General features: G+C 40.1%; 1 protein-coding gene across 12 annotated transcripts in view; it reads left to right on the top strand.

Moving 5' to 3' along the window:
- FANCD2 (FA complementation group D2) overlaps positions 1 to 14,172 on the top strand; it is a 56,517-nt gene that overhangs the window by 10,920 nt on the left and 31,425 nt on the right. For 7 of the 12 annotated variants that reach the window (XM_033437347.2, XM_033437348.2, XM_033437346.2 and 4 more), the window contains 9 exons: positions 288 to 427; positions 2,118 to 2,205; positions 2,752 to 2,856; positions 4,223 to 4,323; positions 4,731 to 4,839; positions 5,066 to 5,101; positions 9,106 to 9,249; positions 11,133 to 11,267; positions 12,457 to 12,588. In XM_033437347.2, the coding sequence (XP_033293238.1) occupies positions 288 to 427; positions 2,118 to 2,205; positions 2,752 to 2,856; positions 4,223 to 4,323; positions 4,731 to 4,839; positions 5,066 to 5,101; positions 9,106 to 9,249; positions 11,133 to 11,267; positions 12,457 to 12,588 (990 nt within the window). The remainder of the gene's footprint in view (positions 1 to 287; positions 428 to 2,117; positions 2,206 to 2,751; positions 2,857 to 4,222; positions 4,324 to 4,730; positions 4,840 to 5,065; positions 5,102 to 9,105; positions 9,250 to 11,132; positions 11,268 to 12,456; positions 12,589 to 14,172) is intronic. The other 5 variants (XM_033437352.2, XM_033437345.2, XM_033437349.2 and 2 more) reach the window with 4 other exon arrangements.

Genomic DNA, 14,172 nt, shown 5'->3' with positions numbered 1-14,172 from the left:
CCCAGGTTCAATCCCTGGTCGGGGAACTAATATCTCACAAGATGCTCGGTGCAGCCAAAAAATTAAAAAAAAAAGAAAAAAAAGTATTAAATAATATGACATCCAGCCTATTTTTTTTCTATGTACCATCTCATGTGTGAAAATCTCTGGGTCACTTGCCTCTCTGATTTTAGGCTTTGAGCTTGAGTGTGTGTGTAGTTGTCGTATTGTACACAAAATAATTCCAGCTCTACATTTCATGAGTAGGAGGTCTTTCTCTATTCTGGGTAATGTTACAATTCTAATAGTCTCCTCCACTGCAGGATCTCACCACCAAGATCATGCAGCTAATCAGTATTGCTCCAGTGTACCTGCAGCATGACTTTGTCACCAGCCTACCTGAGATCCTAGGGGATTCCCAGCATGCTGATGTGGGGAAAGAACTCAGGTGGGTAAGCACCTCGTTGGCATCTTAAGCAAGACTTCACTTTGGGAGCCTTATCACTGCAGTATAAAAAGAGTAGTAATAATGTGTTTCTTTTTTTTATAAAAGAGGATGATACCCATCTTTCTAGGGTGTGGAATTTGACTTGCTTTTCTAATAATGAGTGGTTTTTTTTGGCTGCGTTGTGTTTTTGTTGCTGCGCATGGGCTTTCTCTAGTTGCGGCGAGTGGGGGCTACTCTTCGTTGCGGTGCACGGGCTTCTCATTGCGGTGGCTTCACTTGTTGCTGAGCACAGGCTCTAGGCACGCAGGCTTCAGTAGTTGCAGCACACAGGCTCAGTAGTTGTGGCACGTGGGCTCAGTAGTTGCAGCATGTGGGCTTAGTGGCTCCACGACGTGCGATCTTCCTGGACCAGTGATCAAACCCGTGTCCTCTGCATTGGCAGGTGGATTCTTAACAACTGCGCCACCAGGGAAGTCCCTGTTTTTTAAATTTTATTTATTTATTCATTTTTGGCTGTGTTGCGTCTTCATTGCAGTGCGTGGGCTTCTCATTGTGGTGGCTTCTCTTCCTGCAGAGTACAGACTCTAGGTGTGCGGGCTTTAGTAGTAGTGGCACGCGGGCTCAGTAGTTGTGGCTTGCGGGCTCTAGAGCGCAGGCTCAGTAGTTGTGGCGTACGGGCTTAGTTGCTCCACGGCATGTGGGATCTTCCCAGACCAGGGCTCGAACCCGTGTCCCCTGCAATGGCAGGCGGATTCTTAACCACTGTGCCACCAGGGAAGCCCCAATGAGTGTATATTTGAGTAGATCCATATACTTTCTTTCTTTTCTAATAATGAGTATATATTTGAGTAGACCTGTGTATCTGTCATGAATATGAAGTCTGGCTTAGGATTAGGTGTATAAATTTGGTCTGCAGAGACATAAACATTATTCCTTTGTTTTGTTAACATTTTCTCTATCCAAGGGTGTCCTCCATCTTGACTGCACATCCACATAGTTTGTGGAGATTATTAAACATCAACTTCTTTGGTCCCTAAATGATTCATTCTAACGCACATTGCTGTGTCAGATCTATTGCAGACATCCATTGCTTACTAACGTTTACGTGAAAAATACTAATTGATAGGGCAATAATGAAGAAGAGGAGAACAATATCACTACATAATTTTATTTCTGTTTTAATGCAACCATGTATTTATCCTAGAAGTAGTTAAAAACTTCCAATTTGTTATACCTCCTTTTCTATAGTTGTCTGTAAAGCTGTCTCCAAAAATGTCCAGTGATTTCTTGCTTTTGTGCTTTTGGGCAGGATGCTCCTTCTGTGTATAGCACTGTGTGCTACTGTAGAACCCTACTACTTACGTCTATCATGTTTATCACACTTCATTGTAATTGTTGTAGGTTTTCTTTTTCCTTTTCTCAGGAAGGATATATACTAAACTCAGTAGTGGTTTCCTCTGAGTAGTGGGGATGATAAGGTAGGGCTTCTTGTTTCTGCTTTGTTTATTGTTTGAATTTTTCAAAATGAGCATTTTTTTTAAACCAAGAGAATGTTAATGAAACATACTATAAATAGAATTTAATTGGAACTAAGTATATCCTCTCTTCCTATACCTTGAGTGATTTTCCCGTCATTATTTGCCCAGCTCTGTTAAAATTTGCACAACTTCTCTCTTTCTCCTATTCACAGTGACCTTCTAACAGAGAATACTTTGCTCACTGTCCCAATCCTGGATGTCCTCTCTAGCCTCCAACTTGAGCCGAAGCTCCTGACTAAGGTAGGGAGGACTCTACTCTCCAGAAAGAGTGCCAGCTTGCTTGCTTCCCAGAACCAGTGTCAATTAGTCATTGCCTTGGACCAATCGTATATAATGAAAATTTCATTTTGAAACAATGCTGAATGACGTTTGCTCTCTTTTTTCTTTTCAGTGAATTTCCTATGCCATACTATGATAGATTAACTGCTCATTTTTAATCAGTATGTTTTAGTGGAAATCTTCTGTATTGCCTGTATAGTTACAAACTGCTCCCATAAGAATAACAACTTTTTATGCCTTCCTCTAGCCAGTGGAAAATTCAGACTCCAAAATTAAGAGAAGAAGACTTTCATGTTTATCACCTGTCTGTTTTTGAAGAAGCTGTAGCGTTAAAAATTGAAAGCTTGTAATTTGGAAAAAAAAATAAAATGAGACGTTTTTCTTCCAAAATTACAAGTGAGAAAACTGAGTGAGAGAAATAATTTTTCTGATTTTACCTAACGAGTCAGTACTAGATTGAGGCATTAACATGAAAATATGTAAGGTTTTTGTGCTTTTTATGTTTAGGTCCGCCAGTTAGTGATGGGTAAGCTGTCATCTGTCATGTTGGACGATTTACCTATGATCATCAAGTTCATTCTTCATTCCATAACAGCCACGGATGCACTTGAGGTACCCTACTGTTGCCCAGCACTGTAGGCAGCTAGATCCTAGAGAGTACAGGGGATAGCAGTGGTGCCCTTGTGAAACTCAGAAGTCAAAAAAAGACTAACCTTGAGGAAGATACATCAAGATAAATTATTTAAATTAATCGGTTCAAATTGCTCGCCTCTGTCCCGAAACTAATTGATAATGCTGATTAATCCAGCAGGGGAGAGAATGGAGCTACTAGCCAGACTTGTTCTATATAAGCTACTACAGGTTATATTTGCTATTTCAGTGTAATGCCTGAAGGAATTCTGAAATTTTAAAGAGCATGACAGGGACTTCCCTGGTGGTCCAGTGGTTATGAATACGCCTTCCAATGCAGGGGACACGGGTTCAATCCCTGTTGGGGAACTAAGATCCCATGTGCCACGGGGCAGCTAAGCCCATGTGCCACAACTGCTGAGCCCACGCACCACAACTAGAAAGCCCATGTGCCACAACTACAGAGCCTGAGTGCCACAACTACAGAGCCCATGCACTCTGGAGCCCGAGCACCACAGCTAGAGAGAAGCCCGCACGCCACAACGAAAGATCCCACATGCTGCAACAAAAGATCCTGCATACCACAACTAAGACCTGATGCAACCAAAAATAATAAATATTTTTATTTTTTTGCGGTACGCGGGCCTCTCACTGTTGTGGCTTCTCCCGTTGCGGAGCACAGGCTCTGGACGCACAGGCTCAGCGGCCATGGCTCATGGGCCCAGCCGCTCTGCGGCATGTGGAATCCTCCCAGACCGGGGCACGAACCCATGTCCCCTGCATCAGCCAGCGGACTCTCAACCACTGCGCCACCAGGGAAGCCCATAAATATTTTAAAAAATAATAAAAAAAGTAAAGAGCATGGCATACTATACTCACATTAGCTATTTTCATCAGCTGCCTTTTTCAAAATGCCTTGTTTAACAATACATTTAATTAAATAAGTAAAGCACTTTATATATTTTTGTCTGTGTCAGGTCTTAGTTGCAGCACATAGGATCTTTCGTTGTGGCACGTGGGCTCTTCTCTTGGGGCACGTGGGCTTCTCTGTGGTTGTGATGCACAGGCTCCAGGGTGTGTGGGCTCAGTAGTTGCGGCGCACAGGCTTAGCTGCCCTGTGACATATGGGATCTTACTTCCCTGACCAGAGATCAAACCTGTGTCCCCTGCAATGGAAGGTGGATTCTCAACCACTGGATCACCAGGGAAGTCCTGACAATACATTTAATTTAATAATTCTTCTTCCTCAGTCTTTCAGGAAAATGTTATGGTTTTTCTATTGAAAGAATAGATTGTGCCTATCTGCTGTGAATGAGCAGAACACATAGCTAATATTTATTTGCCGTAGGTAATTTCTGAGCTTCGGGAGAAATTGGATCTGCAGCATTGTATTTTGCCATCGTTGTTGCAGGCTTCTCAAAGCAAGGTGAAAAATAAAGGACAAAAAAGGTATAAACTCATGGAAAGTTATCACTGTTTTTCTCACATAGGCAAGGAAAGTTTTCTGATGTTTATTCTGAATCCCGGACAGAAGATCTTAATACTTAACAACTACAAATAGTGGTAGTAGTATTACAATTGTGTACTACTATACAGTTTTTCAAATCATAATTCTATGTATAAGTATCTGTATGTGTGTGTGTGTGTGTGTGTGTGTGTGTGTGTGTGTGTGTGTACGTACTCCCTTTGCTCTGCAGATCAATTCCAGATAGACTGCAGTACAGTTTTACTAGCCAGTGTATACATGAAGTTGTGACTTGTTTTAAGGCACGTGGCTAGTAAGCAGGAACCCAGATCTTACAGGTTCCTCTGTGGTAAGTGGAAGAATGATTTTTTTTTCCCTCTGCTACTTGTAGTTCTTCAGGAAATCAAGAAAACAGCGGTCAAGACTGTGTTATTCTTCTCTTTGATGTAATAAAGTCAGCTGTTAGATATGAGAAAATCATTTCAGAAGCCTGGATTAAGGTGAGTGAGATCTTTAAACATTGAGGAAGAAATGGGTGGCAATCAGTGACAGATATGTAAGTAAAGGTAGGTTGAAATAAAAGTCTTAAAAGTCAGTCGAGTAGAAATAATAGGTGATGGTTGCCAGATGGGCAGATTGGTTCTCAGATCAGAGAACAGAGCATGCTGAATAAGGCGAAAAATGTTCTTATGTGTTGTAATATTTTTGTAACCCTTGTTTTTGCAGGCAATTGAAAACACCACCTCAGTGTCGGAACACAAGGTACTGTTCATGTACTATGAATTTTAAGTCTTACAGATGTAAAATTAGTGATATTGGCTGGCTTTCCTTCCTGCTGTTTCCTCTGGCTCCTTCCAGTCATCCCTTCTGTGACTTTTGTAGCTGCTCTAATAAACATTAGCTGCCTGAGGAAGATGATCTGAAGGGGTGACTTGCCAGATGGTCTTTATTCTGGCAATAAAATGAAATAAAATATCCATAAAGGGAAATAGTAACATTCCAAGCAGGCATAATGAGTTGCAGTCAAAGAAGCTGAGTCCCCCTCCCATGAGGAGGTGAGGACTAGAGTCGCCTGGGTCATGAGTTAGGTATTCAGGCCCCTCTGTCTGTCTGATTGCCCTTCCTCCCACCACATGGAATTGTCAAGATAGTGGCATTTCATGTTTCACTTTCCTTTACCTGACAGAACTGAATCAAATATTCCATCTACTCTCAGGGCAGTGGTACTGAATCTGTCTTAAATCTGGAGATACTTTCTTCAGTCAAGAAGACAGATGATTGAATTTCTTGTGTACTGATTGGTTCCCTTTAAGGATTTTCTTTAGTTGGAATCTCTTGTTTTGTAGAGTTTTGTTAGTTGGATTATCCAGTTGTTAGATGACTATTTTAAAAGCTGCTGTGATACTGAATAAAACAATGAAAAACTCAATAATTTTTTGTGGTTGCCAGGTTGAGGGTGGGTAGGGAATCAGAATATCTAAGACAACGGTTTTATTATTGCATAACCCTTGACCTCCTGCATAGCTGTTTTTACAGATTTCTGATCATTGTATAAATATAATTTTGTATTCTGATTTTTTTTCTCTTCACATTGTGTCATAAACATTTTGCATGCTTCTGCATTATATTTATTGTCTTTTTTTTTTTTTCGGCCACACCATGCCACATGCAGGATCTTCCCCAACCGGGGATTGAACCCATGCCCCCGGATTGGGAGCATGGAGTCTTAACCACTGGACTGCCAGGGCAGTCCTTTTATTGTCATTTTTAATAACTGTATTGTGTTCTGCTATAATCTGTCAGAATTTTGGTGTCTGAGTTGGGCCTTCAGTGAAGGGATGTCTCAAGTAATTTATTGTTTTTGCTTTTATTAATTAGAACATCTAACATTTATTAAAATATCTTTTCTCATTAATTGAGATATAATTGACATTTTATATTAGTTTCAGGTGTACAATGTAATGATCTGTTACTTGTATATATTGCAAAATGATCACCACAATACGTTGTTAATGTCCATCACCATACATAGCTACCATTTTCTTTACTTGTGATGAGAACTTTTAAGGTCTACTCGCTTAGTAACTTTCAAATGTGCAATACAGTATTATTAACTATATTCACCATGCTGTACATTACACCCCCATGACTTATTTATTTTATAACTGAAATTTGTACCTTTTGGCCCCCTTTACCAACTCCCTACCAACTCCCTACCCCTACCTCTGGCAACCACCAATCTGTTCTCTGTATTTGTGAGTTCATTTTTGTTTTAGTTTTTAGATTCCACATATAATTGAAATCATACACTATTTGTCTTTCTCTGTCTGACTTATTTCACTTAGCATAATGCCTTCAGTGTTCATACATGTTGTTGCCAATAGCAAGATTCGTTCTTTTTTATGGTTGAATAATATTCTAGAGAGAGTGTGTGTGTTTATATCACATTTTCTTTATCCATTCCATCAATGGACACTTGGGTTGTTTCCATGTCTTGGCTATTGTAAATAATGTTCTAATGAACATGGGGTGCAGATATCTTTGTGAATTAGTGTTTTTTGTTTTCTTCAGATACGTAGCCAGAAGTGGAATTGCTGGATCTATAGTAGTTCTATTTTTATTTTTTTGAGGAACCACCATACCGTTTTCCATAGTGGTTGCATCAATTTACATTTCCACCAACAGTGCACAAGGGTTCCCTCTTCTCTACATCCTTGCCAACATATGTTATTTTTTGTCCTTTTGATGATAGCTGTTCTAACAGGTGCGAAGTGATATCTCATTGTGGTTTTGATTTACGTTTCCCTGATGATTAGTTATGTTGAGCATCGTTACATGGAGGTTGGCTATCTGTATGTCTTCTTTGGAAAAATTTCTATTCAGATTCCCTGTCCATCTTTTAATTGGATTGTTTGGTTTTTTTCCTTTTGAGTTGTGTGAGTTCCAAGTAATTTGTGTTTTTCTTTTTTGTCTTGCTTGACTTTTTAACTTCTCTGTCTCTCTGTCTCTCTCTCTGTCTCTCTCTCTCTCTCTCTTTTTTTTTTTTGCGGTACGCGGGCCTCTCACTGTTGTGGCCTCTCCTGTCGCGGAGCACAGGCTCCGGACGCGCAGGCTCAGCGGCCATGGCTCACAGGCATGTGGGATCTTCCCGGACCGGGGCACGGCAGGCGGACTCTCAACCACTGCGCCACCAGGGAAGCCCATCTCTCTTTTTTAAAAAATATTTTTCTGTTACTTGGCAGCTGTAACTCTTTATTTATTTATTTGGCTATGTCAGGTCTTAGTTGCGGCATGTGGGATCTTTTGTTGCGTTGTGCGGTCTTGTCTCTAGTTTTAGCACACAGGCTCAGTAGTTGCAGCCCTTGGGCTCTCTGGTTGTGGTGTGCAGGCTCAGTAGTTGTGGCGCATGGGCTCTAGAGCGCATTGGGCTCAGTACTTGGCGGCACGCGGGCTTAGTTGCCCTGTGGCATATGGGATCTTAGCTCCCCGACCACAGATCGAACCTGCATCCCCTGCGTTGGACGGCAGATTCTTAACCACTGGACAGCCAGGGAAGTCCCTCTTTTTTTTTTTAAACATAGGTAATACAAGCTAATTGCGGAGGAAAAAAACCCCACAAGTAATCTAAATATGTGTAAAATAAAGTTTACCTCCACTCTCTGTGCCACTCTTCATGGATAATCATTCTTCCAGATTTTTTCCTATTCATATACAAGTTGTATGTGTGTGCAAGTGCAGGCACACTCACTTTTATACATATTTGTACTTGTATATTGTTTTTACAAAAATAGAATTACTATGATTATTGCAGGTTGCTTTCTTTTGCTTCACAATATGTCGTGAATGTCTGTCAAAAAATATATCCTATCTCATTTTTTAAAATATTTTTTTATTGTTTAATTAAAAAAAATATTTTTGGGGGGCACACCACATGGCATGTAAGATCTGTTTCCTTACCAGGGGTCAAACCCGCGCCCCCTGCATTGGAAGCATGGAGTCTTAACCGCTGGACCACCAGGGAAGTCTCTAGCCTATCTCTCTCTCTCTCTCTCTTTTTTTTAAATAAATAAATAAATTTATTTATTTATTTATTTATTTTTGCCTGCGATGGGTCTTTGTTGTGGTGCATGGGCTTCTCATTGCGGTGGCTTCTCTTGTTGCGGAGCATAGGTTCTAGGCGTGAGGGCTTCAGTAGTTGTGGTGCACGGGCTTAGTTGCTCTGAAGCATGTGGGATCTTCCCAGACCAGGGCTCAAACCCGTGTCCCCTGCATTGGCAGGCTGATTCTTAACCACTGCACCACCAGGGAAGTCCCCTATCTCATTTTTAATGGCCATATAATGTGCTGAAAATGACCATCATAATTTTTATAACCTTTTTCATATTGACAGACATTTACAGACTCTCCAACTTTTCACAAAGTAATTTTCCTAATAATAATGAAAATTTATAGTGAAGTTGGCAAGTGACTTAATCTTTTTTTCCATAATAAATGTGAAGCTATTCAAAGTTATTTCTGTAATAATACTACTTTTGCTTGTATTCCAATATTTTTTAAAAGGTACCAGTGGTTAATAGTTGTGGCACTTTATTGCTCTGAAAAATATTTCTGGGTTTTATGAAAACATAGGTACTCCCATGAGAGTATGTTGAGCAAATGAGTATTCTTTGTTTTAATGGGAAAAAGTTGAGAGCTGCTGTTTTGTTGTAGTAAATGTACTGATTTATTAAACTGTTTTCATGTTGTTGCATATTTATTGACAACAGGTTCTTGACCTGGCAATGCTTTTCATCATCTATAGCACCAACACTCAGACAAAGAAGTGCATTGAGAGGGTGCTAAGAAATAAGATTCGATCAGGCTGCTTTCAAGAACAGCTACTACAGAGTACATTCTATATTCATTACTTGGTAAGTGTCAGAATAAGACAGCATCAGTCTTAAAGTTTTAGAGAGGTCATTTTAACCTTTCCTACCCAGTGTGGGAATGATGACACCACCAGCTTTGCTGTGTGTAGATGTTTGGCAGGGAGCTCAGTATATTTCAAAACATAGTAGGATTATTACTTACCTTGATTGAGACATTATAATGTTAATCAAATCAAACTAAGATCGGTTTTCATCTTTTTAGCAAAAAAGTCACAAAATTGGTTTATGTTGAACTTACTAGACTCAAACCCCGAATTCTTTTTTTATAGGAAATATTGCAATTCAGGTCTTCTAATGACATATTTATATAACTTTATTTTTAACCTAGAATAGAAAACTTTACAGCTGCCTTATAAAACGTCATCTTAGTTTCAGCCCATTGTTCAAGCCCATTGAGACTTTTGAATCTTAATTTTATGTTAATCATTTTAATTGTCTAGCTGTCTATGATCTGCAACTTTGATAAACTTGCCTTCTGTATCCTTTTTTAAGTAGTTTCTAAAAACCCCTGAGTATAACAGGATCAGAGGAATGCTAATAGAGATGTAATTTTGTATCTATTGAACCATCACTGTTTAGCCATTCAACACCATGACCCTGAGATGATCATTCCTGTTGAAATATAAACCATTTGAATTGGAATTTTATAATCTAGGAATGGTGTTTTCCAGGTGAATATTCAGGATATTAATAGTGTATATAGCTTCTTAGAAAACTGGGTGAACCAGAGGTTTAGGACCTGACTTAGGAACTAATGAGAATATGTAGCTGCGTCTTAAGACTTTATATTTATGGGCTTCCCTGGTGGCACAGTGGTTAAGGATCCACTTGCCAATGCAGGGGACACAGGTTCGAGCCCTGGTCCAGGAAGATCCCACATGCCACGGAGCAACTAAGCCCGTGCGCCACAACTATGGAGCTTGTGCTCTAGAACCAGCAAGCCACAGCTACTGAAGCCCTCGCGCCTAAAGCCCGAGCTCCACAGCAAGAGAAGCCACCACAATGAGAAGCCTGTACACCACAACAAAGAGTAGCCTCCGCTCGCTGCAACTAGAGAAAGCCTGTGCGCAGCAACAAAGACCCAATGCAGCCATAGATACGTACATACATACATACATACATAAATAGACTTTATATTTAGGAATGGATTTAAAGTTTGTATTATTTTATCTTACAGTTCTTTCTGTGCTTATTTCTGCTATGATACATGTTTTGGGCTATAATTTTGCATAGGGCAGAAACCATATATAATTTTTATTGCATTTTCCTCAGTAAAGCATTATACCCATTTCAGTGCTTAATTTAAGATTTTGTTTTAATTGTGATGATATCAGTAAAGAAACTGGACATAACAACTCATTATTTATTCTGGTTCCATTAATGTCCACCTATACTACCTTCTTGGTAGGACATGATCAGTTCTCCTCTTGATGTTCTTTAAAAGAAATCAGTTTAATTAGCATTGAACCTTATAGACTGATTTCAAATCATAACCAAGGCAGAGGAGACCTGCTATATCCCCAGGGAGGCAGTATGATTAAGTGAGGAAATTGGGATTTAGAAGATATGGATTCTAGTTCCAAACTGGGCAGATAGGAGCAGATTACCAGCTATTAGGCTTGTGGTTTAACTTCCTTGAGCTTACAGGTCAATTCTTACCCATACGTTGAATCTCACTGATCCTGAGAGAAACTCAGCATGGTGAAGGATTATTCTGAGTAAAACAAAGATTAAAGTTCCTTAAGTTAAAATGAGAATTGGGAAGAACTCTGACATCTTAATAGGGTTAGCAATAGCAACTCTAGATGCTGTGATAACTAAGTTTCTCCCACAGCTTCATTTCTCTCTACTCTTCCCTCCTCAAGGTTCTTAAGGATATTTGTCCATCCATTTTGTCACTGGCGCAGAGTTTGTTGCACTCCCTAGACCAGAGCATAATTTTGTTTGGCAGTTTCCTCTACAAATATGCATTTAACTTTTTTGACACTTACTGCCAGCAGGTATGTTGAAATGTTTATTTTGGGAATGAGGGAACAGGGAAAAGGAAAGAAATGCAATTCCAGGTGACTTGCATGTGATCTTATGTTTTTATTTCTTCTTGTTTGGAAGACATTGAAGGAGAAAGAACTCTGAACTGGGAGTTGGGAAAACTTAATTCTAGTTCTAGTCTCAAAATGAGATTGGACTTGAGGATCTAACTCTGTGTTTTGAGCTTTAAAATTCTCTGAGTCTAAAATAAGGTCCAGCTCCAGTCAACTTCAAACAAACATTGGCTTAAAGGGCTGGGGTTATCGTGCAATTTTCAGAGTACAGTAATGGCAGTTTTAAACTTAGCTCTAAATAATCAACTGCCAATTGATCCTGGAGTTGTTCTCTAGAAAAAAGTGTGGTGGAAAAGAAATGAAGGAGAAATGCCTGAGGGCCTAACCCTGTTCCCATGAACACGGGACACCAAATTTAGTAGCACATATCCAGTCAGGGAGGGCTGTACTTATGGAAAGTGATTATGAAAACAAAGTGTCTTATTTTGTATTGTTTATGTATGCTGTACCTTTATTAACAACATTAAAGCACATTTGAATGGAACTTTTAAAAATGAAGACAAAATTTTTTAAATTTAAAACAGAACTATAGACTCAGCTGGCATGAGATAGCTACTGCACTCGAGAAAACCATGTGACTCAGTGTGGAGCAGCAGTATAAAGGAAAGGGAGAATGACATCTAAAACTTTTGGGGGGAATCATCTTAATGTCGTAGAGACAACATCATTACCCATGTTTACTTGAAACATACAAGTCTCTTTGTAAAAACCTTTAGCTCCTTGAGTGCTACCTTTTCAGTAAATTTCAATAGATTAAGTACAACCACAACTTAATGGGTAATATTTAACCCATATGAGAAAAAGAAAAAGACTACGCCAGGGAGCAAAATCAGGAGGGTTTAGACAGTGCTCACTGGTAAATTATGGGAAATAAGTGAAGACTGGATGGTAGTGTTGTTAGAGTGACATAATCCTAAACCTCCTGAATCTAACATTAATGAAAACTAGTTAATAGAATTAGATGATGGGATGGGGTGGGTTGGGATTTTAACCAAGTTGAGATTGGAATGGCCTCTGGCATGAACCTCTTTAGATGACCATACCATATTTTAGCTTCACACTGTCCTGTTGACTCTTCTCTGTATAGGAAGTGATTGGTGCCCTGGTGACCCATATCTGCAGTGGGAACGAAGCTGAAGTTGATACTGCATTGGATGTCCTCCTAGATTTGGTAGTTCTAAACCCATCTGCTATGAGGCTGAATGCTGTCTTTGTGAAGGTATTTAGTCCTACCATTGACATACTGAATCATTTTTTTTTCTTGCATATATCTGAGAGGTACCTGATATCTATGTTAGTTAACAGCAATTTACTTTGTACTCTAGATATTGAGCACTGTAATTGGTAGAAGCAGGTGATAAAGGAGGTGAGGGTGATGGGGCAAATAATAGAAAAAATAACTCATCTATCTTTGTATTAATTCATTCAGTGAATACTTGTTTTTACCTAACCATGTGCCAGGCTCTATTCTGGGTGCTGTGGATATAAAAGTTAGTCTTTGCCTTTGATGATAGAAAGTAAGACACATAAGTAAGTCACTATAAATACATGATGAATTCTCTAATAACGTGCTGTAGATATACCAGAGCAGGAATAATTAACTGGAGAAGTCTTTAAAGAAGAAATAACATTGGAGTGATTCTTGAAGGATAGAGATTTGACAAGAAAAAGTAAGGGTAGTACATCTAGGCAGAGAACAGTTTGAACAGAAGCAAATTGGCACCACCCACGTCCATGGTGTGCCTGAGGGATGACAGGTAGATTAGCATGGTTGGCGGATAGGATAAGGTGAGCGCTGGTGGGAGATGAGGACATAGGACAGGGCCAGATTATGAAGGATCTTAAATACTATGCTAAAGAGTTGCAACTGTATTTTATGGACAAGAGGGAGCTTGTTACAAGTTTTTGTGTTTTTTTTTTAATTCATTTATTTATTTTTAGTGCGTTGGGTCTTCGTTGCTGCACGTGGGCTTTCTCTACTCTTCATTGCTGTGTGTGGGCTTCTCATTGTGGTGGCTTCTCTTGTTGCGGAGCACGGGCTCTAGGCGTGCGGACTTCAGTAGTTGTGGCTCGTGGGCTCTAGAGCGCAGGCTCAGTAGCTGTGGCGCACAGGCTTAGTTGCTCTGTGGCATGTGGGATCTTCCCGGACCAGGGATCGAACCCGTGTCCCCTGCATTGGCAGGCGAATTCTTAACCACTGCCCCACCAGGGAAGTCCCTTGTTACAGGTTTATAATGAGGGTTTGACATAATCAAGTCTGGGCTTTGAAAGATAACTATGTAGGCCCTGTTATCCCCATTTTACAGATGAGAAAACTGAGGCTTTGCCCAAAGTCAAAAAGTAAGTAGTTCCCCTGTGACTCTTTCCGTATCTGTAGAGGATGAATAAGTAATTCATGGAGTAGAAGCTGAGAAATAAGGTCAGAGACATAACTTTTGGCAGAATATTGTTTTCACTAAGAAAAAGAGAAGTGTGGAGAAAAAGAATAGGGGGAGGGGCTTCCCTGGTGGTGCAGTGGTTGAGAGTCCACCTGCCGATGCAGGGGACACGGGTTCGTGCCCCGGTCCGGGAAGATCCCACATGCCTCTGAGCGGCTGGGTCCGTGAGCCATGGCCGCTGAGCCTGCGCGTCCGGAGCCTGTGCTCCACAATGGGAGAGGCCACAACAGTGAGAGGTCTGTGTACTGCAAAAAAAAAAAAGAAAAAAGAAAAGGGGAACTAGGAGGAGGTATGTTAGCATGACTAAGCAGAACATCAACCCTTTGGGCTCTGAGCATAGTTTTAGAGAACTGGAGCTTTTGTGG

This window comes from Orcinus orca, chromosome 10 (genome assembly GCF_937001465.1).
Source record: "Orcinus orca chromosome 10, mOrcOrc1.1, whole genome shotgun sequence".
In the NCBI taxonomy this organism is placed as follows: domain Eukaryota; kingdom Metazoa; phylum Chordata; class Mammalia; order Artiodactyla; family Delphinidae; genus Orcinus; species Orcinus orca.
Note: the sequence above shows the minus strand (reverse complement) of the source record. Positions and strands in the feature narration are given on the sequence as shown.